Source organism: Maylandia zebra, linkage group LG20 (genome assembly GCF_041146795.1).
Source record: "Maylandia zebra isolate NMK-2024a linkage group LG20, Mzebra_GT3a, whole genome shotgun sequence".
Taxonomy (NCBI): Eukaryota; Metazoa; Chordata; class Actinopteri; order Cichliformes; family Cichlidae; genus Maylandia; species Maylandia zebra.
In genome coordinates this window covers 19,849,110-19,873,273 of record NC_135186.1, presented here as the reverse complement: position 1 = coordinate 19,873,273, position 24,164 = coordinate 19,849,110, and the positions used below count along the sequence as shown (strand labels likewise).

Here is a 24,164-nt window from a genome sequence, read left to right as displayed (position 1 = left end):
GGGAGCTCCGTGTTTCAGAGGGCAGTCAGAATAACCTATGATGGCTAATGGTTTGACAAAAATATTGACTCGTCAACCATTTATTTACTTTGTAGTTCCACATGTTGAATTACTGTGAATCTTATCATACAAATATTGTGGCGAAGCAGAGTCCTTATGTCACAATGTTTCCTTCACAGTTTTCAAAGTCCATGGTTCTGAACGTGTATAGTGACTACATCAATAACTTCACCAGCGCCATGGCTCTTATCAAGAAGGCCTGCTTGTCAAAACCTGCTTTCTTGGACTTTCTTAAGGTGCTCACACTGCACATTTACACCACATTGTCAAATGTGACAAATGACAAACGGAACCAATTACATGTTCCCTCCCTTCAGGGGAGAACTAAGAAGAGTAGGATTGTTAACTGGATTTAAAATCAAATTATACCAAATGATAAACAAGTGTGACCTTTTTAAAAGTGCAGTTTAAATGAAAATAATGTGAAAAGCTGTAAAGTGAAAAGGGTGGCATGGTGGTGGATGGTTGGTGCATTTGTCACCTTGCAGCTAAATGTTTCCTGGTTTGAATTCGAGATGAGGCCTTTCTGTGAGGAGTTTGAAGGTTATCCATGTGCTTGTGTGGGTTTTTGCCAGGTATTCCCATTTCCTTCCGCAGTGCAAAGACATAGACTTAAGGTTAACTGGTGATCATGAATTGGCCATGAGAGTGAGACAGATGAATAAAGTCTTACAGGAATAGCTAAAATGTGACTTGGAGTGGAATCAGCTATGAGTGAGTATAATATCAGAACAGGCTGTGCTGATATGAGGAATTATGGAAATTCTAATGTTTTGTTAAGTTCCCATATCCTGAGAATACATGGTTTATAAGGTTATGAGATTTTTTATGAACTTAGAAGTGTAAAGTTTGAGCTGTGAGCACCTGAAGCCTCTTACTCTCAGCACTGTTCCAGCCTTTTGGCAAGAAGATGGGCTCCCTTACAAGCCAGCAGCAATTTCCCCTTCTTTCTATGTTGAAAGCAAGTAGCTGAAGACCATGACCGCCCACATCCAGAAGTGTAACCCAATATTCATTTTATCCATTGACATTCTAAAAAGTACTTGCATAGTTTTAATATTTGAACCGTCGCCGGGGCTCCAGCACCCTGCCACGGTCCTGGAGGAACATACCACATTCTGGTAAGGTGTCATGCAGACCCTGGTTCTCCCCGTGGCATTGTTGGAGGCAGAGTGGGTGGAGGTTAGATGTGTTCATGGGGATATTCACAATTACCCCACTTGTGCTGCTGCTATTGGAATACAAGGGCAACATGCATAGAGTAAAGGCAGCAGTTTGCTCGCACCTGTCGCATCCCCTAATTCTGGGAACCGATTGGCTGCGATTCACCCCACGGAAGATTTTCCACTGGACTAATCTTGTGATGACACCCTACACTCAACCTTTGACCAAGTGATAGAAATTGATGGTCACTCGGCGCGCCCTGATGATGCGCGGACCGCACTTTGTATTGTTAAATGATAGGCTTTATCGAGTGAGTCGTGACACTTGTACAGAGGAGGAACACACCTAGTTGTTAGTGACTCAAGGCGAAAACTAAGAGAACCAGAAATACCAGTGATTTCTGGTGGTTTATCCTTAAGATGTTTGCCACCGGGAAATGATTTTCAAGACAGCTCATTATAACCCCATGGCAGGGCATATGAGATATGACAAAACTCTGGAAAGAAGAATGGCCAAATGGCAAAAATAATAAAGGAAGTGAAAAAAGGAAAATGTGCAGATAAATAATAAATGGGAAAGGAACTACTCATTCCAAGATGGCTGCGCACACGGACATGAAAAACATGAAAAACAAACTGGACCAGAAGCTGCAGCTTACCTTTGACTGCTCCTTAGTGGGGAGCATGCTCCCTTACTGCTTGGGTGTTTGATATGCAAAGGCCACTACTGAGAACAGGAGGGGTAACAAAAGAATCAGTGGCTGCCCTCTGCCGAGGCCATCACCAGCTCCTTCTGTCTCAGGAAATCTAGGGCACTCACAGGTGACCCCAATCCAGGGCACTCACAGGTGACCCCAATCCTGCCCACTGACCCACCAATCTGAGCCATGGTTGGAGTAACCCTCATCACTCAGGCCACACTCACACACAGACTTTACTCAGACCAAGTCCTCTTGCACTACTTCCAAACACTTTGGAACCTGTCCTCTAATGTTTGCCTTTTCTATTGAATGCCTTTCTCTTGTTTTGCATATATTTGCATATGGAGCTTGCAAAGAAAAGCGTCTGGACTTCTTTAAGTTGCTTGAAGACGTTTCACCTCTCATCCGAGAAGCTTCTTCAGTTCTAAGGTCAAATGGTGGAGAGTCCCAGATTTAAACCTAGTGGGAGTATCCCCCCACAGAGGGACAAAAGGACCCCCTGATGATCCTCTAATCGCCTGAGCCAAGGTGTGAAACTGGGTGTGGGTCCCAATCAGCCAGGGTTTCGGGTGAGCTCATTGTGAAACCTGGCCCCACCTTATCATGCGAGGTCAGATGGCCCAGGATGTGAGTGGGCATTAAGGCGTCTGGGGAGGGAACTCAAAACTGGATTATAGATGGCAGAGAGTTGGTGTCGTAAACCCCCGCCTCTGTTCAAAGATGGTCGCTCACAGTCGCTCACATAGGTGGCTTCTTTCACTCCTCTTTCAAACCATCTGTCCTCTCTGTCCAAAATGTGAACATTGACATCCTCAAAAGAGTGTCCTTTATCCTTAAGATGCAGATGGACAGCTGAGTCTTGTCCTGTGGAAGTGGCTCTTCTGTGTTGTGCCATGCGCTTGTGAAGTGGCTGTTTGGTCTCTCCAATGTAGAGGTCTGGGCATTCCTCGCTGCACTGCACAGCATACCCCACATTGTTAAGTCTGTGTTTTGGAGTTTTGTCTTTCGGGTGAACCAGTCTTTGTCTGAGCATGTTGCTGGGTCTGAAATGCACCGGGATGTCATGCTTGGAGAAAACTCTCCTGAGTTTTTCTGATACACCGGCTGGGCCATCTGACCTCAGGAATTCGCATGATAAGGTGGGGCCAGGTTTCACAATGAGCTCACCCGAAACCCTGGCTGATTGGGACCCACACCCAGTTTCACACCTTGGCTCAGGCGATTAGAGGATCATCAGGGGGTCCTTTTGTCCCTCTGTGGGGGGATACTCCCACTAGGTTTATATCTGGGACTCCTGACCATTTGAGAGGTGAAATGTCTTCAAGCAACTTAAAGAAGTCCAGACGGTTTTCTTTGCAAGCTCCTTTGACTACAATGACCTGGATGACTGAGAACCTTCACAGATATATTTGCATATATATACCTGTGTGTGTATAATATATATACTCAGGACTAGGGATGGGTATCGTTTAGGTTTTATCCGATACCAGTACCAAACTGGTACTTTTGAAACGGTGCCGGTGCTTAAACGGTGCTCAAACCGGTGCTTAAAGAATGGAGAACACAAAATTGGTCCAAAAACCTCACGTTCAGCTGTTTTTTTGTAAAAAGATAACAATGTTAGCCTTTTCTGCAGCTATAGGGCATATATGGTATCACTCTTGGCTGGAAGCAGTGCTTAAACAATGGAAAAAACACAAACTTTGTCCAAAAACCTCTCATGTTTGACTGTTTTACACTTTTTTTTTGTCATTTAAGCCTTTTTGGCCAGGGTGAAGGGAGTATCTGCCATCAAACAAGAAGACAGCCGCATGTAACTACGACGGTGTTTGCTAGTTCACCTTACAGGCGTTAATTTAATAACGTGTTTAGCCTTATTGGGCCGGGTTTAAAAGAGAGACATCATCCACCTGTTCGCCGCTCAGAACCGGTGCCGTTTATGTCAGAACCGGTGCCGTTTATGTCAGAACCGGTGCCATCATGGCACCGGATACCGGTACCCATCCCAACTCAGGACCTTACTGCGAAGTAACAGTGCTAGACACTTCACCACTATGCCACACTGAAAGAAAGAAAAATACATAGAAGTAAAATTCCCGAACATATAATCTGTAGTTATTTAATAGTGTTGTCAGTGTTACAGACTATAGAACACTTATGAACTTCAACTGAAACATTCAACTACAGCATCTGCATGAATACCATGACATCTTTATTGAAACACATATGCACATTATTCTCCGTCTTTTCAGACAAACAATACAAACAGTATAATGTGCCACAGCCACTGTTTGGCCACCTGTGCTATTTAACTTTAATATTTAATATGAAATCATTTTAAAATGCAGCAGCACAAAATGCAGTCAATTTGAGAGAAGAGAATCCTCTATATGCCTAAGAAACAGTCTGCTTTGATGATCAACTTTTTCTGCTTTCCTGAGGAACATCATCTGTGGTTCTTTTACCCACACCTGGAAATCTCAGAATAAGGAAGGGGGAAACTGTGAATCAGCCACTGAGATCAGCAGCAGACTTTCAATATCAAGAGTTAATACATATTTGAAAATGACTCAGCTCTGTAGTGTTGTACAGCAACCGTGGAAGACGAGGAAATCCTGCCCATTCTTCCCAGCATGCTACATACAGGCATAGGGCAATATTCCATGTGGATCTCTAACTGTTAGTTACAACCATTTACCTCAAGTGATCAAGTGATCTTGGAAAATACAATACTTTGTTTTGAAACATGAAGCACTTCCTATTTTAAGCTCAGTGGAAAAAAAAACTCTTTTCTTTCGACCTTTAGAGGAAGCAGGCATCAAGCCCAGACAGAATCACCCTATATGGCTTGATGGTTAAACCTATTCAGCGCTTCCCACAATTCATTCTGCTGCTACAGGTGAGTGACTGATGACACACCAGTGACTGCATCACTCTGATCCCTTGTTAGCATGTCTCAACCTCTGCACTCGTGGGTCATGACCATGGAACGCAAGCTGAAGGTTCAGGTTACAGTTATTACTTATTTATCCAAATCTTACAAGGCAAGCGAAGCAACCAGTTGATGAAATGCAGTTTAAACAGATGACTTGCATGCTAAATAGGAAATGCTGACTTTTAGAAAAGGTGTGTGGTCAAGTGTACATGTCAATTCATACTGAAACTTACCGACTCTTCTGGAATACTGTAAGGCTGAAAAAGTTACACTGAAACTTTCTGATGAAAGGAAGTGAAAGGCAGTTCTCGCCACTGTCTACTCCAGTGCACTGTGCATTCAGCAAGTAGTACTGTACCAGAAAGCTGGTTTTTCAAAACCCCATTCAAAAAAGTGAAACGAATTGCATGAATATTTAATATTACACTCAGTTAGAGTACACGTCAGTACATAGTTAATCTGCATGACATAAAAAAGTTAGCCTATTGTTTGTGAATATAAGTGACAGTAACAGCTAAATAGGTAACAATGCAACAATTGTTGTTCTAAATAGTCTCCAGCTCCCCTATAAACTGGTCGAAATCCACTATTTTACCACTCTGTATGGATGAGGAGGATGTGGCAGATCTTGTTTCGCCCCATCACCTTCAAACAGACAATATAAGATATTTAGGTATTAAAGTTTCCTCCAAGCTGACAGAATGAATGATGAATTTCACTCCCTTGTTTAAATTTATCCCAGAGGATTTAAACCCCTGGATCAACCTACCTATATCACTTAGTGGAAGGATAGCAACAGTTAAAATCTCAGTCCTTCCAAAATTCTATTATGTATTGTCAGTGATCCCTGTATCTCCTAAAACCTCCTTGTTCAAGTCTATTAAGTCATCTCTGTCAAAATTTTGTTGGAAAAATAAAACTCCCCATATCAAATTGTGCAAAAACAAAAATCTCCAGGAGGTCTAGAAGCAGCAAATATAGAATTATATTATTTAGCTAATCAGCTAAAATATCTTATTAAATGGTTTAATCCTCAATCCAAATTGTTCTGGTTACAAACTGATCGAGCATTATGCCGAGACATACTTTTATTGAATCTCCCATTCATCAGACAAACTTTTCACAGCATATCCATAGAGTCATCTCTGTCAGCCTGGTGGGAAATATTACCAACTCCACAGCCTCACCATCTCCTTACTCTCCTATTTGGAATAACCCAGATAATCAACCAAAAAAAAAAAACCCCATTAAACTTCACCTCTTCGAAAATCAGAGGAATTACACATCTTTGTCACTTTACCCAAAATAAGACTTTTATTAATTTTTACAATTTAATTCAGGTCTTTGGCAATGGCAATTCAGTTTCTTGAGTACTTTTAATTAAAATCAGGGTAACTTTAAAAAACAATGGCTTCAAGGAGGAAGTGTTACAAACCCTTGGTTCAGAGAGAGGATGAACTGAGGGGCTGCACTAAACGTGATATAAGACGAACAAAGACTATTTGTCTGTCAGTCATTCTGCTCTAGTCCAAAAATAAAATAAGGACTCAAGAGAATGGGCAGACTTTAAATGATTAAATAATATTTAATCTTTCCTTTTTTAACCCACTCACTTAAATGTAAGGTTGTATTTGGTAAAATACTATTGTCAAGTGAAAGGTTTTCTATATTTTCTGTCTTTATAATGAGTTCTCTCTATGGACTATTAAATTCTCTGTCACCATAAGATATGTTATATGAACAGTCTCTGCTGTGTTGCATCAGGACATGTTGAAGAACACTCCAAGGTCCCACAGTGACCGGCTGCCCCTGCAGCTGGCTCTGACTGAGCTTGAGACCCTGGCCGAGAAACTCAATGAGCAGAAACGTCTGGCTGATCAGGAGGCTGAGATCCAGCACTTAGCTCACAGCACTGGGGAACGCAATCTCAACAAGGTGACAACTATGCATTTATTTATGCAAACATAAGCTGTTCATGAAACTTGCGGGTAAATTTGAGATAATGGCATGACCACATATATTCAGAAGTCACCAGAAAGTCCATTCACTTTCCTTTGTCCAATCAATCTTTAAAAGCAAAGCTCCAGTTGTATGGATGCAAAGAACAAGCTTCTCTTACATTTTTGAAAATGGTGTAAGGAGATTCCACAATCTGTGGGAGAATCTCATCTGATAGACTTTATTTGCATTACCCAGCATGAATTTGCATAGATGTTTGATTTTTGAGTCCTCTTTCATTTTTCTAGCTGGACGTTGAAAGTACATGGTTGGGTGGGTTCATCCTCCAGCATGTGTTCAGCTAAATTAATTTGTATTGCTCATGGTACCTCTGGGCAGCTGACGGAAGATCACCAAAGTTCTCTATTCAAGCTGAATTTAACACTAGTCTAGTAACCAATGGGTTACCTTAATATGGGATAAAATAAATGAGAAAATTTGTTTCTCAAGGAATTTGATATCTTCAGCTAATCAGCACCATGCCAAACTGTCTGCAGATATGAAGGTGTACTTTGTCAGCTCTTAGCTTGTGACATGAATCTTACCTGGGATAAAACTACTCTGAAACTTGATTTCAGTGAAGACATTTCTTGATTTCTGTAGTTTCAAACATTATGTAAGAATACTTTGTAATCAGTGACCTGCATTGTTTTTAGCTGCTGAACTCAGAACAGAGGCAGCTGATTCATTGTGAACTTCTTACTGAGATAGTTTTTGGGGATAAAGGTCAAGTTATCAAGTCAAAGGAGCGGAAGGTCTTTCTCATCAACGACACCCTCATTTGTGCCAATGTGAACCTGAAGTAAGTACCAAACCTCTTTAATCCCAAACTTTACTCCTAGGTGTTTCTGAATATCCTGACTGGTGCGATACGTATAGTGACCAGAGTCATCTTGTGGTGATTGTTGTTGTGAATTGGCACTATATGAATAAAATAGAATTCAATTAAAATTAACTGAATGGTTGGAGTGAATTTGCAATTACCCAGCTGTTATTATTTGGGATATTATACAAGTTCGTCTCGTAGGGTTCTCAGAGCTTGAACAGGTACTAAAAGAAAGCCATGTCAACTACAAATATTGGTGTTATTATTGGTTTTATCTCCCCATTATTATTATTATTATTAATATTATTATTATTATTATTAATTAATTAATTTATTATTTACCAGGGGAAACTGGACTTGTATTCTGCTTTGGCTCTGCTGCCACAGGGACAAATACTTTTTGGCCAAAGTGTATTTAAGATACTAAATATGGAATTTGCCCTGATACATCAATTGGTGTAGGACTGTGTGTGCAATAGTCCTTAGGCATCGATAAACGCTCTTTATGAGAATGCTTGTGACTGGGTGAATGAGATTTGCAGTAGAAAGTGGTTTTAGTGCAGGGTTGAGTGGAAATAATGTATGTATTGGTATCAGTCTGTTTACCTGCATACGTAGATATACTTCCAACACAACCCCTCGGTTGACTTATTGAGTTAATAACCATCTTTACATATGTTACTAAGTGTCAGTGAATCTAGATAAGAAAAACATTTCCTAGACAAGCTGCAGTTACGCCATAGCTGTTGTGTCCTGCTGAGACCCCCAGTCCCTTGTTGTAAATGTTTGCAATGTATTTGTCCACCAGGGGTCCCCCTGACATCAACACCCTGGTTCCTGTTGGTCCTAAGTACACAGTGAAGTGGAGTGCTTCTCTGCTGCAGACTCAGGTGGTGGAGGTGGGGCAAGATAGTCTGCAGGGCAAAGACGGTGTCATCACAGCCAGATGTCACAGCTCTACTGCCAGCATCACTGGTATCATATCCACATCTCATTATCTGAGCTACCACACAGATTGCTGTGCAGTATACTAAAAGCAAGCAAATATTAAGAATTTGATTGGGAATTATTCCAAGCTATCTGTTTTAAAGTACTGTGTAAAGGTCTTGAGCCAGGAGTCATAATTATGACAGAATCACAACAGTGTGCCTTTCTATAGAATACTGATATGAATATATTAGTGCTGTCCGTGTTATGGTGCTATGGTGTTAATGTCATTTTAACAAGATTAACGCTGACAGCACTAATTGAATATATGTTTGCAGAAAATATAAACACAGGCTGTGCACACTGAACAATCACACAGAAAGTGATGCTTGTGTTCTATGATTATTGCTGACTTTTATTTCTGAACATGAACGCATAAAACAATTATTTCACTGCACTGCTAATGTTCTTATATAAAATGGAAAATCGAAATTTATATGCGCTCTGAGTGCAAAGCAATATATACACTACCAGAGTGAGAGGCACCCTGAACCCAAACAACTACCACAGCATTCTGCAGCACCATGCAGTACCCTCTGGTATGAGCTTAGTTGGTCAGGGGTTCATCCTACAGCAAGATAATGACCCAAAACATAGATCCAAGCTGTGCCAGAACTACCTCAGGAACAAAGAACAAGGTGGTGAGCTTGAAAACACGGAGTGTCCAGACTTAAACCCCATCAAGCTGGTTTGGGATGAACTGGACAGAAGAATGAAGCAAAGCAACCTACAAGGTCCACATTTATGGGAACTTCTGCTACAGATATGGGAGAATATTTGATTTCTATTGTAGAAAGAAGCCACGGCTGTGTTCAGCTGTTATATCAGGTGCTACTTTGATGAGTCAAAAGTTTAGAATACATTTTGGTCTATAAATTGATTCCATGATTTCTTTTACTCCAATTGCGTATTTGTACTATGCTTTCATTTCAGAGTGCAATGAGACATTAAACTGCATAACTTTCACGAGCCACACCCATTTTCACACCTTGGCTCATGTGATTAGGTAGAGGATCATCAGGGGGTCCTTTGTCCCTCCTTGGGGGATACCCCCATGGGGTTTAAATCTGGGACTCTCCACCATTTGACCCTAGAACTGAAGAAGCTTCTCGGATGAGAGGTGAAACGTCTTCAAGCAGCCTAAAGAAGTCCAGATGCTTTTCTTTCCAAGCTCCTTAGACTACGATGCATGTGCTTGTTGGTTCTGGGGCGTGTGGCTAGATGTTCTGGCCTCCCTCGGGGTGGTGCTCTGCAGTGGCTTGGGAATCTTTGGCATTGGAGGGGGACTTCCCCAAGCACCCACCAGAGGTCCCCTCTGATACTGAAGATGCCTGGTACAAAGCTGTCATAGATGCTAAATGTGACCACGTATGTGTTTCAGGTAAAGTATTGCTTGGCCCTCCAAGATTGTATCAGGAATTGGAAGAGCTGCAGCATGACCTGGCTGTAGTGGAGGAGGTCTCACTGTTGGTTGGCACGCTCCACGGAATCTACCAGGTAACAATATTTATTATTATTTTCACTTTGCTTTATGAATTCAATTCAATTCAGTTCAATTCAGTTTTATTTATATAGCGCCAAATCACAACAACAGTCACCTCAAGGCGCTTTATATTATAAGGTAGACCCTACAATAATACATACAGAAAAAACCCAACAATCAAATGACCCCCTATGAGCAAGCACTTTGGCAACAGTGGGAAAGAAAAACTCCCTTTTAACAGTAAGAAACCTCCGGCAGAACCAGGCTGAGGGTGGGGCGGGGCCATCTGCTGCGACCGGTTGGGGTGAGAGAAGGAAGACAGGATAAAGACATGGTGTGGAAGAGAGACAGAGATTAACCCTTTAGAGCCGATTGGAGCGGGAACGCTCTGTTATGCGTAACTATTTTTAAATCCCAGTAGCACTGCAACCACGTAAGCTAGCGCAAAAATTTTTTTTGCATATGAAACCGGAGGAGTTGTACTTACATCTTATGCCATCAGCTTGTCCTAGGTCACGGTTTCCTTCCACATAAAGCTTTGCAAAAACTGCATAAAAAGCGCTTGCAGGAACAAAAACATAATATTCCAGAAACACGCTTTACCGATCCGATCAGCTGTCCATAACACTTCCTACGTTGGAATAGACGTCAGCGCGAACTTTTGCATTTCCGCCATTACCTGCCCGAAACCGGAAGTGACGTCATTTTCGCGGAAATGTAGTCTTTTTTGCGATCAGGGCCTCAGGGCCTATACTGCTCTTTTTAAAAGTTATCTTTGACTTTATGACTTTCTGTGTCTTTTCTGGGATGCTTAGGACTCATATTGCACTGCTGGAAATAGTTTATTTTGATGCATATGCTGCTTTTTTGCAAATTTGCAGTATAATATTTATTTTCGTTTTTCCTGCAGTGTATAAAAATTGGTGTATTTCAAAAATAAAACTATGAAGACACTCAAAATACATTTCCTGTGGTGGGAAACTATTTTGTGCAACTTTTTTGTATTTACAGTTTTGAGGGATAAGCCTCTTAAATTTCTCTAACTACAAATATATGTTAAAAAATCAAAAACGATTTTAAATTTTTTTGTAGTTTATTGCACTTTTTTGCAATTTATGTAATTACTATGCACTTAATGAATACATATTATTAAAATCTGGGCTATAATGTTTGTATTGATGTATAGCAACTTGAAATGCTCCCAAAAATGGCTCCACAGCATGTAAAAATATAATATAAGCTCTGGCGGACTTGGTTCTATGGTAGGTCTTAAAGGGTTAATAACAAGTGTGATTCAATGCAGAGAGGTCTATTAACACATAGAGAGTGAGAAAGGTGACTGAAAAGGAAAAACTCAATGAATCAGGGTAGTCCCCCAGCAGCCTACGTCTATTGCAGCATAACTAAGGGAGGATTCAGGGTCACCTGGTCCAGCCCTAACTATATGCTTTAGGAAAAAGGAAAGTTTTAAGCCTAATCTTGAAAGTAGAGATAGTGTCTGTCTCCCGAATCCAAACTGGAAGCTGGTTCCACAGAAGAGGGGCCTGAAACCTGCTGCTTTATGCAGCAGGTATGTCTTCCTAAAAGTGTTCTGAAAGCATGTGAGATATAGAGATTGGTTGATCACAGCTTTTCTGCTGTTCCATCGATAAATCGACAGATATATTGATGTGTTCCTTCTGAAATTTCACTCTTAAATTTTATGGAAACACTGTCACACTATGTAAAATCACACCTTTTAGTTTTGGTGTCATATTTGGCAAGTGTTAGCACTTTGTAAAAGAGATTTGTTCTGATTTCATTTTACAGTTTTCCTCGATTGCTTACAGATTTTCTCGATTGCTTAAACACATTTCTTGAAACTATGCCTTGTATCCCCAAAACAGTAAGCACAAATCCATAATGTCTCACCCAATTTCCCAAACATCGTATTGTCAGGTCAAAATGAAGCTCTACACTCAAAATCATTCACTCTTGCTGAAAAACCAAACTTTGCCCACAGACATCACACACAAGACCTCAAAAACACACACACGACAACATAGTTGTACACACTGGTGCAATAAATGTAAAACAAGTTACGTTGCTTTTGGTTCTTACCCTCAAAAACCTTTTCACATGATGAACACAAAAGACGCAACCAATGTATATACACGGGCATACGGTTCTCTGTCATACACTTTCCACTGCCATGCCGAAAATAACTCCTCGGGATTAGAAAGGGAGAGTATGCAGGCAGAAAGATGTTAGAAAACCTTGGGTTATTGGTAAACCAGTCTCGAACCAGAGCAGCGTGATGGAAGCTGACAACAAGAACGTAGTGAGGCTGCTCTGGCTGCTGGTTCCCCTCAGTCCCACTGGAACATATGTTGTCTCAGACCACCAAGAAAAGCAAGGAGAAGCATAGTGTTATAGTAGGGTGACCAACCATCCTCTTTTTTTGCACTTGACTTGTAAAAGCCTATGTGATATTTTTTATTTCACCATTCATTAACCGCACATAGAAGGCATCATTTAAATATGTTAACGTTTTCTTTAAGCAACCAGAATACAGTTTTTCTGAATTGCTAAAACACATTTCCTAAAATCTCATCTCTTTGTCTCAAAACACTAAACACAAACTGTAAAATTCAAACTACACACACAAAACCTTTGATTTGTCTTGCAAAACCAAACATTTGACCCCAAACTATTTAAACTTTTCTCAAAATCAAGCACTACTGTCAAAAACCACACAAAACCAGCCAACGTGCAAACACAACTTAGCAACTATTACACACTACAGAAATAAATACAAAACACTGTGAGAAAGCGGGAAAAGAATGTGTATTTATTCATTCATTTATACTTGTACTCACATTTTAACAAAAAAAAAGAAAAAAGAACTGCAATAAAAAAAGTTACATATACATAAAAAAAAAATATTTTACAGCATATTCAGATAATTTAATCTGCTTGAAGTAGATTTTCCTGTGTTTAAGAATTTCGGTCGTATACTTTCCATCTCCATGCTAAGAAAAACTCCTTGACAGGGTTCAAAAGGGAGAGTATGGTGGAAGAAACACATTGATAAAATGCTGCTCATTGTGAAACCAGTTGCATATTTTTGGACCTCGGTGAAAGCTCACATTGTCCCAAATGATATGGGATGCTCTGCCTGCTCGCGATGTCTCTGCTCAAGCAAAGCATCCTGTACCATCCAGGAATGTTGCTAGAAGTTCGGTGTTGTATGGCCCAACAGTAACATGACAGCGGAGAACCCCATAGCTGCTGATGGCAGCACAGTTACATTTCCACCACGCTGGCCAGGCAGTTCAATAATGGTACGTTGACCTATGACATTGCGACCTTTTCTTCTCCTTTTTGCTAGATTCAACATGTATGTTGTTTTCTATAATCCACTGCTGTGTTCCATGCAGTCGAATTCCATTATTCTGATTTACCATATCCACAATAAGTGTCTCCTGGTGTTGTGAGCGCATTCATGTCCTTCCACCCTCATGTGGCCATCCTTCAATTCTAAACAAAAAACAATTTAGTTATAAGTATACTTGTATACACAGCACATGTATACATCATACTATTCATTTACAGAACTAAAATTAGTTTGTTGTGTACTTGACTCAATGGTTAGGCCTCATGAATACATCTTCGTGGATGAAGCTGTATTCAATCTAGCAAAAAACAAAAGAAGAGGTTGCAACATGTGTTTTCCATTTTGAGTGGTAGAGAGTTAATGATGAAAACAGTGTGTTAGTTGTGTTTAACTTCTGTTGCCTGTGTGCACCATTCTGGATACAAGTGCACCACACTGCTAAATGTGTTTTGTGTTTGAGAATGTGTTTAGAGAGTTTTGGTAAACGGGAGATTCAGATTTGCCAACGGTCTCCTAACCACATAAATAGTGTTTAAGATTTTGGCAACTGTGAGATTGATTTGATGAAAGAGTTTTCATAGTTGACAATTTAGTTTTTACAATGGGGTTTAGTGTTTTAGCAATTCAGAAAAACTGTAAATAAAGTTTTTCATGACTGGGCCAAGTGTCCTCCTTTTGGAAATCAAAATATGGTCCCCTTATTTATAGGGTCCTAGAATGGCATGGCAGTGGTGTACCCCTCGTTGGCTGATGCCGGCACAGGGAGCAACATTCCCTCCACGCTGACCAGGGGGCATTTACAATAGCCCAATGGCCAATTATGTTCCTCCACCTCCTCCTCCCTGGTGTCCTAGACCTCCTTCTCCTCCTCCTCCTTGAAATGTCTTTGGATCCATTGTTTCAAACCTGAATGAGCTGACTTTGCCGCTTTTGTCTATCTATCAAAGTTTCTGATTGGTGTGTGATACATTTTGACTTTTAGTGTTTCCACTTCGTTAATTGTGTGCTAATTGAGCTAAAACTGTGCTGATGTGAGTTAGCATTATTGACTGCTAGTGCTTTCTAAGTGACCACATGGTGTCAGCACTGACAAATGTAGGGATTTGTGTGTAGAGTTTTGCAGTAACAGTTCACCACATCTGACTCATGTGGTAAAGCAGGGGCATAGTGTTTATAGCTCAGGGTAATGGGTGTGCTTTTTGGAAAGTGGCATTATGGTTTTGAAATTTGGGTTCACAAGATTGGTTATAGTGATTAAGCAATCAAGAAAAACTGTAATACTTCATTGTCCTCTTGATTAATAATAATTGTTTTGTTTAACCAGTTAAATATAAATATATCATAATAGCAAGCTGTTTTGGACAGACAGCTATAACTGCATTAATGCCTACTATCTCAAACCAGGCATACATATGAAGAAGAATAGTACAGGACAGATTTTTAAGAACATGGGTGATGTGCAGAGTAGTAGGTAGATGATTAAAGCTCTCACTTTCAATTCAATTCACGTTTTACAAAATTCACATCAAGGTGCTATATACTGTAGGACCCTACAGTAGTATTGAGAAAATGGTATGGCTCAACAGCTTTTAATGACCATAAAATTATATGAAAGAATTGTAGGTTAAGAAAAGGTGATCATCAGTGAGCAGCAGTATGTCTAAGCACATTATTGATTAAAACTCTGAATGTGTATGTAAAAGACTGCAACCCAACACACTGTTGTTGCGGTTGTGTTAGGGGTTCTTATTGATTTTGCATTTATATAACTCTTCCCAGTTCAGTACACTCTTCCTCTCCTCTCGTCTCTGATCTTATTATAAAAAGGGAAAAACCTTGTTAGATAAATTATCTCCACCCGTCTCTCCAACCTCCCTGGGACCGACCCTTGAGTTCACTGCAGCACCTGCAGTTGAGCAAGCGACCACACCTCTGCTGTATTTGTTTATAAATAAAAACAAAACAAAACACAACCCCACCCCAAGCAAGTGAGGTCCATCCTTTATTTCCCCCCTTTTTTTAATCTCCCTGCCAGAATCTGAATACCACAGTGTCTCAGGACTGGTGTCTGGCTCTGCAGAGGCTCATCCGTCTAAAGGAGGAGGAGATCCAGAACGCCAACAAGTGTTGCCTACGCCTATCTGTTCCAGGCAAACCTGACAAGTAAGTGTCAAGAGGTCCATATCCAAAGCAGACTTAGAGAAGGGGCAGTGAGGTTTTACCAGGCAGAGGTGTGTGAAAGTGTTTGAATATTATGTGGTCATATCTTCTATGCCTGACAGGTCTGGTCGTCCAGTGAGCATCATGGTGGTCTTCAACACTCCCAACCCCTTCAGTAAGATCTCCTGGGTGAACCGTCTTCACCTCGCCAAGATAGCCCAGAGTAAGTTTAATTGTGTGTGTGGAGTGTGGAAATGGACTGCTGCGTGCATAGCATTTTGATACTCTGAGCACTCAGATTCACAATCTTTTTAGATTTGTGCTTCACCTAAAAACTACCAACCAGTTAGCAGTGCTGATAAATGCTGTAAAACAATAAAAGCCAATTTTAGGTTAAACTGAAATTTGCAGCCTATTCATGCTGAGACATGAGTTTGACATTAATTCACCAATAAATCATCAAATTAATTTTACATTTAATTTTAATCATAAGTTGTATTTGTCTTCAACTTTAAAGTTACTACATACATGCAACCGTGGTTCAGGGGGTTGGGAAGCTCATCTTGTAACCATAAGGTTGCCGATTCGATCCCCAGCGTTGTCTGTCTCGGTCATTGGGTCCTTGGGCAAGACACTTCATCTACCGCCTACTGGTGTTGGCCAGAGGGGCTGATGGTGCGATATGGCAGCCTCACTTCTGTCAGTCTGCCCCAGGGAAGCTGTGGCTACAACTGTAGCTGCCTCCACCAGTGTGTGAATGTGAGAGTGAATGAATAGTGGAATTGTAAAGTGCTTTGAGGATCTATGAGCGCTATATAAATGCAATCCATCATTATTATTATCATTATTATTATTATTATTATTATTATTATCATCATTATCATCATCATCATCATCATCATACAGCAAAGTCTGCATTTTGACAGTTTAAGAAAGTTGTTAGTTTTTGTCTTTAATGTTTGTGTGTGCGTGCGTGTCTGTTGTTTGGTCAGGAAAGGAAAACACATCAGGTTGGGAATGTGCTGAAGAAGATGGGAAGACGAAAGCTCTGTTAAGCTGCCCACTGCTTACCTGTAAACTTTCGGTTTTCTCCTCCAGAACACACACTCTGAAGGTGAGAGAGCTGTTGCTGATGACAAATACAGTTGTCCAAAAATGTTTCACTTAGAGTCTGTGTTTGATTAGTCTTTAATTAAATGAAGGAAATTTGTGGTGACTCAATCTCAGCTGGACTATCCTGACCTCCTGCTTTCAGCTTCACCAGCTCTTCCCCTGCGTTGCTGCATGTCCACACATTCCTCATAGCCTGAACAGTTTCCTCCCATGTAGTATTTTCACTGGCCTTCTTACAAGTGGGTAACCGCAGTCCAAAAGACACATAGCAACAAACTACTCATCAATGGTTTGTTGCTATGTGTGGACCAGGGCCGTGCAGAGATGTTTGAAGGGGTGGGTGCTCAAAGTTAAAAAGGGGCACATGCAGGGAGTGCAGAATTATTAGGCAAGTTGTATTTTTGAGGAATAATTTTATTATTGAACAACAACCATGTTCTCAATGAACCCAAAAAACTCATTAATATCAAAGCTGAATGTTTTTGGAAGTAGTTTTTAGTTTGTTTTTAGTTTTAGCTATTTTAGGGGGATATCTGTGTGTGCAGGTGACTATTACTGTGCATAATTATTAGGCAACTTAACAAAAAACAAATATATACCCATTTCAATTATTTATTTTTACCAGTGACACCAATATAACATCTCCACATTCACCAATATACATTTCTGAGATTCAAAAACAAAACAAAAACAAATCAGCGACCAATATAGCCACCTTTCTTTGCAAGGATACTCAAAAGCCTGCCATCCATGGATTCTGTCAGTGTTTTGATCTGTTCACCATCAACATTGCGTGCAGCAGCAACCACAGCCTCCCAGACACTGTTCAGAGAGGTGTACTGTTTTCCTTCCTTGTAAATCTCACATTTGATGATGGACCACAGGTTCTCAATGGGGTTCAGATCAGGTGAACAAGGTGGCCATGTCATTAGTTTTTCTTCTTTTATACCCTTTCTTGCCAGCCACACTGTGGAGTACTTGGACGCGTGTGATGGAGCATTGTCCTGCATGAAAATCATGTTTTTCTTGAAGGATGCAGACTTCTTCCTGTACCACTGCTTGAAGAAGGTGTCTTCCAGAAACTGGTAGTAGGACTGGGAGTTGAGCTTGACTCCATCCTCAACCCGAAAAGGCCCCACAAGCTCATCTTTGATGATACCAGCCCAAACCAGTACTCCACCTCCACCTTGCTGGCGTCTGAGTCGGACTGGAGCTCTCTGCCCTTTACCAATCCAGCCACGGGCCCATCCATCTGGCCCATTAAGGCTCACTCTCATTTCATCAGTCCATAAAACCTTAGAAAAATCAGTCTTGAGATATTTCTTGGCCCAGTCTTGACGTTTCAGCTTGTGTGTCTTGTTCAGTGGTGGTCGTCTTTCAGCCTTTCTTACCTTGGCCATGTCTCTGAGTATTGCACACCTTGTGCTTTTGGGCACTCCAGTGATGTTGCAGCTCTGAAATATGGCCAAACTGGTGGCAAGTGGCATCTTGGCAGCTGCACGCTTGACTTTTCTCAGTTCATGGGCAGTTATTTTGCGCCTTGGTTTTTCCACACGCTTCTTGCGACCCTGTTGACTATTTTGAATGAAACGCTTGATTGTTCGATGATCACGCTTCAGAAGCTTTGCAATTTTGAGACTGCTGCATCCCTCTGCAAGATATCTCACTATTTTTGACTTTTCTGAGCCTGTCAAGTCCTTCTTTTGACCCATTTTGCCAAAGGAAAGGAAGTTGCCTAATAATTATGCACACCTGATATAGGGTGTTGATGTCATTAGACCACACCCCTTCTCATTACAGAGATGCACATCACCTAATATGCTTAATTGGTAGTAGGCTTTCGAGCCTATACAGCTTGGAGTAAGACAACATGCATGAAGAGGATGATGTGGACAAAATACTCATTTGCCTAATAATTCTGCACTCCCTGTAGAACCAGGCTGAATAAAAACAACACACATTCATCTAGAATCTAATGTGGAAGCGCATCATACACTATCACTGTCATTAGGTGGGGGCAATGCAAAGCAAACATAGTTTATGTTTTACCTGATAGGTGCAATGTTGCTGTTGAGGGGTTGCTGCTGCTCCTGCTGCTGATAGTGCTGGAGGGCACGGCTGTGTTGATCTGAGACTGTAGACATTAAAGAGTCCATAGGAGAGATTGTAGCTGATTAAACAAGTGTTATGAGATAATAAAATGCACAGATTGGTGATAGCACTTGGAACCGTAGGGCAACAGATAAAAAAAAACTGTAGGAAATAAAGCAGGCTCTGCCTACGACTCTGTCAAGTGAAGGCTGTGTGCAGGCAGGCTAGGAGAAATGATGGACTCGAAACAAACAATTATTACTAAATGAGAAAGATGGATGGATGGATCACACAGCACGGGATGATGAAGATCACGACACAGACAAGGGAAGACACAGGACTTAAATATACAGAGGACGCAATCAGAGAAAGGGAAACAGCAGAGAAACACAGCTGGGACAAATCAGGGCTAACGAGACAAAGGAAGCAAAACTAGACACATTAACATAAGACATGGACCTTCAAAGTAAAACGGGGAACACAGACTGAACTCACAGACACAGACTCACAAGCAGACACTTCAACAGAGTGAGCAGAGACGTGAGATGAGGGCAGACCGACTGGACACAGAACAGAGGGAGTATGGGATTAAACTTAGGAACTACAAAATCACACACAGAAGAACTGGGGAAAAGAGAAATGCAAAATGCAAAACAGAAACCAAAACCTTCACAGTAATAAAACAAAATAAGAACTGAAAACACTGGGTCAATGACCCAGGTACCCTAATAGACTCACTGTGGTAGAACTTGACTTAAGCGGTCAAAGAAGTGCAGGAGACTGATGCTGTCCAGTGTAGCAAGTGATTTATTCACCATTTTGAAAAGGTAGTTTACAAGCAATTAATGTCCTTCCTAGAACAGGGTATTTTAGAAGTTTTCCAATCTGGTTTTAAAGCTTTACATAGTACCGAATCTGCCCTTTTAAGAGTTTTTAATGTGTTTTTGGCAAATGACTCAGGTGACTGTGTTATCATTGTGCTGTTAGATTTAACTGCTGCTTTTGATACAGTGGATGATAATATTTTAATTTCCCGTTTAGAGCAGTTGGTGGGTATGCGGAGTACCGCACTGCAGTAGCTCAGATCCTATTTGGCAGAGCGAACTTTCTCTGTGAAACTAGGGGAGTTTGTATCCTCTGCTGCTTCTCTTCAATGTGGGGTCCCACAGGGTTCAGTTTTAGGCCCGCTTCTTTTCTCTCTATATCTCCTACCCCTTGGGTCTATTTTCAGGAAACATGGGATTTCTTTCCACTGCTACGCCGATGACTCCCAGATTTATTTCCCACTTAAAAAGATAAATGGCTTCTCAGTAGACCTGCTGCTCAGATGCCTTGATGAAATAAGGGCCTGGATGGCTTTGAACTTTTTACATTTTAATGAACAGAAAACAGAAGTGATGGTTTTTGGTGGCGCTTCTGAGGCCACTATTATAGATCTTGGTTCACTGGCACAGTATGTTAAACCAGTCATCACTAATCTGGGAGTTAAAATAGAGGCAAATCTTAAACTTGAAAGCCAGGTCAGAGCTGTTGTAAGATGTAGCTTTTTTCATTTGAGGGAATTAGCCAAAATAAAGCCTATCTTATCGAAACAGCATTTTCAGACAGTAATCCATGCCTTTGTTACTTCTAGGCTGGATTATTGTAACGCACTTTATTTTGGGGTTAGTGATGCGTCCATTAGGCGCCTGCAGGTTGTGCAAAATGCTGCAGCACGTCTTTTAACTGGAACAAAAAAGTTTGAGCACATTACCCCAATTTTAATTTCACTCCACTGGCTACATGTACATTCTAGGATTGTTTTTAAAATTCTCTTATTTGCTTTTAAATCTCTTAATGGCCTGCCCCCCCCCACCCTACCTCTCGGAGCTACTACAACCATATACACCTGCCCGTTCCCTTAGGTCCGCCAATCAGCAGCTCCTTAAGGTAGCGAAAACTAAGTATAAATTTAAAGGTGATCGTGCTTTTGCTGTAGTTGCTCCAAAGTTGTGGAATGATCTACCCTTGCATCTTAGGCAGGCCTCTTCTCTCTCTGAATTTAAAAGTCTTCTTAAAACATATTTATTCGCTGAAGCCTTTGGCATTGATTAGAGGGGTTGACTCAATTTGTTTTAACATGTTTCAATTTATTTTAGTTTTTTAGTTATTTATTTTATCTTATCTCATTTTAATTTTCTTTACTTATGCTATTAGCATGTACAGCACTTTGTGAACTCTGGTTTTTATGTTAAAGTGCTTCATAAATAAAGGTGGTATGGTATGGTATGGTATGGTATTTTGTGACCCAAAAAATATTTACAAAGAAACAAATAAACTCAACTCCAAATTAACTCAGTTCAAATAAACATAACTGAACTTAAATCAACGGAAATTAAGGTCAAACTGCACACAGCTACACTGACCTGAACCTTTCTTCCCGAAACACCTGAGTTCTTCTGCTTAAATAGTCCACTTAACCAAACAATTTCTCCTCTGGACTATTCCATTCAGTAAGTAGGTAAGATGAACATTATTATATTCAAACCTCTACTACTCCTCCTTACTGGCAACAAACTCTGTGGTGTAATCAATACATATCACAACAATAAATCTATTTCTTTATAAACCCTCTAAAATCAACTTTATTAAATTATAAGAGTTCTTCCCCTTCTGCACTTGGTCTCTTCCTGTGACCTCAGATGAACTCAGAAGGTATAAAGCAGGAAGTAAAACTACATTTCCTCCTTTTGTTTCTAGAAGACAGGTACGTAAGGAAAGTTCTAAACAATACAAATTAACAGTTGAAATATAGAACATGTTAACTTAACAAATTTGTAGGAATTGATTTAAACCAAGATGTTATATTATATAATCTGTAAAAGTGCAAAACATAAACAAACCCGGGATAGTAGATGTTTGCCTATTGCAGATTACATGTGAAATATGGTTAAATCAAAACAAGAATGTTAACTAAGAATATAGACAAATGGTCTTCTCACCCACTTTGTCACACTCACTCTTTGCCTCTCTTCCTCCTTCCATCTCCTCATCTCATCTATCACTCTCTACTTGCTGTCTATCTAAGTACAAGGCACAATATGATGTTGTATTAAACTATTATTTAATTATTCACACTAAACAACTCTTACACCTAATCTCTAATAAAGTAATGATAGAATAAAGGTTACAGAACCAAAACATTGAAGCTGTGTTTATTATTGTTTTTATACTTGAGTAATAATTTTAAAAAATCTACACACACACACACACACACACACACACACACACACACACACACACACACACACACACACACACACACACACACACACACAGTAACATTTGACACCTTCTCCAGAATACTGTATATACTATGGCCACTCGCCTAGCTTGGGAGTCACCGCACCTAGTGCTCCGATTACCACGGGGACCACCGTCACCTTCACCCTCCACATCCTCTCGAGCGCTTCTCTGAGCCCTTGGTGTTTCTCCAGCTTCTCGTGTTCTTTCTTCCTGATATTGCTGTCATTCGGAACCGCTACATCGATCACTACGGCCGTCTTCTTATGTTTGTCTACCACCACCACGGTTGGTTAGCCACCACCATTTTGTCCGTCAGTATCTGGAAGTCCCACAGGATCTTAGCTCGGTCATTCTCCACCACCCTTGGGGGCATCTCTCATTTTGACCTTGGGACTTCCAGGTTATACTCAGCATAGATGTTTCTGTACACTATGCCAACCACTTGGTTATGGCGTTCCATGTATGCCTTGCCTGCTAGCATCTTGCACCCTGCTGTTATGTGCTGGATTGTCTCTGGGGCATCTTTACACAGCCTGCACCTGGGGTCTTGCCTGGTGTGATAGACCCCAGCCTCTATGGATCTTGTACTCAGAGCTTGTTCTTGTGCTGCCATGATTAGCGCCTCTGTGCTGTCTTTCAGTCCAGCTTTGTCCAGCCACTGGTAGGATTTCTGGATATCAGCCACCTCCTCTATCTGCCGGTGGTACATACCGTGCAGGGGCCTGTCCTTCCATGATGGTTCCTCGTCTCCCTCCTCTTTCTTGGGTTTCTGCTGCCTGAGGTATTCACTGAGCACTCGGTCAGTTGGGGCCATCTTCCTAATGTATTCTTGGATGTTCGTTGTCTCATCCTGGACTGTGGTGCTGACACTCACCAGTCCCCGGCCCCCTTCCTTCCACTTAGCGTACAGCCTCAGGGTGCTGGACTTGGGGTGAAACCCTCCATGCATGGTAAGGAGCTTTCTTGTCTTTATGTCAGTGGCTTCTATCTCCTCCGTTGGCCAGCCTATTACCCCAGCAGGGTACCTGATCACGGGCAGGGCGTAGGTGTTGATGGCCCGGATCTTGTTCTTACCATTCAGCTGACTCCTCAGGACTTGCCTGACCCTCTGCAGGTACTTGGTGGTTGCAGCCTTTCTAGCGGCCTCTTCATGGTTCCCATTTGCCAGCGGGATCCCCAGGTACTTGTACCTGTCCTCTATGTCTGCAATGTTGCCTTCTGGTAGTTCAGTCCCCTCAGTTCTGACTACCTTCCCTCTCTTTGTTACCATTCGACTACACTTCTCCAGTCTGAACGACATTCCAATGTCATTGCTGTATAGCCTGGTAGTGTGGATCAGTGAATCGATGTCTCGTTCACTCTTGGCATACAGCTTGATGTCATCCATGTACAGGAGGTGGCTGACAACTGCTCCATTCCGTAGTCGGTATCCGTAGCCAGTCTTGTTAATGATCTCACTGAGGGGGTTCAGGCCTATGCAGAACAGCAGTGGGGACAGAGCATCTCCTTGGTAGATCCCACACTTGATGGTGACTTGTGCTATGGGCTTGGAGTTGGCCTCTAGTGTTGTACGCCACATCCCCCTTGCAGTCTCGGCTGATTGTTCTGTCTACCAGTAGCTGGTATTTTGCGCCTCTGGTATTCTTGCCAATCCCTTTCTGTGCCCCACTCATGTATTGACCCATGTGCCTGTTCATCTTAGCCGATATGATGCCTGACAGGAGCTTCCATGTAGTACTGAGGCAGGTTATTGGTCGATAGTTGGATGGGACCGGTCCCTTCTTGGGGATCAGGACCGTTCGACCTTCGGTTAGCCATTCCAGGTGTCTCTCGTTAACTAGCAGCTGGTTCATTTGTGCTGCCAGACGCTCGTGGAGTGCAGTCAGCTTCTTCAGCCAGTAGGCGTGAACCATGTCGGGCCCTGGTGCTGTCCAGTTCTTCATACTGGAGACCCTTTCTTGGATATCTGCCACTGTGATGGTTACT

The 24,164-nt window shown here is 41.4% G+C and overlaps 1 protein-coding gene across 2 annotated transcripts in view; it reads left to right on the top strand.

The window, feature by feature from the left end:
* Positions 1-24,164, top strand: part of arhgef10lb (Rho guanine nucleotide exchange factor (GEF) 10-like b) — a 39,337-nt gene that overhangs the window by 7,821 nt on the left and 7,352 nt on the right. For both annotated transcript variants that reach the window (XM_014410376.3, XM_076878422.1), the window contains 9 exons: positions 180-296; positions 4,731-4,823; positions 6,624-6,794; positions 7,514-7,659; positions 8,492-8,658; positions 10,052-10,167; positions 15,565-15,692; positions 15,812-15,912; positions 16,682-16,803. In XM_014410376.3, coding sequence (XP_014265862.2) covers positions 180-296; positions 4,731-4,823; positions 6,624-6,794; positions 7,514-7,659; positions 8,492-8,658; positions 10,052-10,167; positions 15,565-15,692; positions 15,812-15,912; positions 16,682-16,803 — 1,161 coding nt within the window. The remainder of the gene's footprint in view (positions 1-179; positions 297-4,730; positions 4,824-6,623; positions 6,795-7,513; positions 7,660-8,491; positions 8,659-10,051; positions 10,168-15,564; positions 15,693-15,811; positions 15,913-16,681; positions 16,804-24,164) is intronic.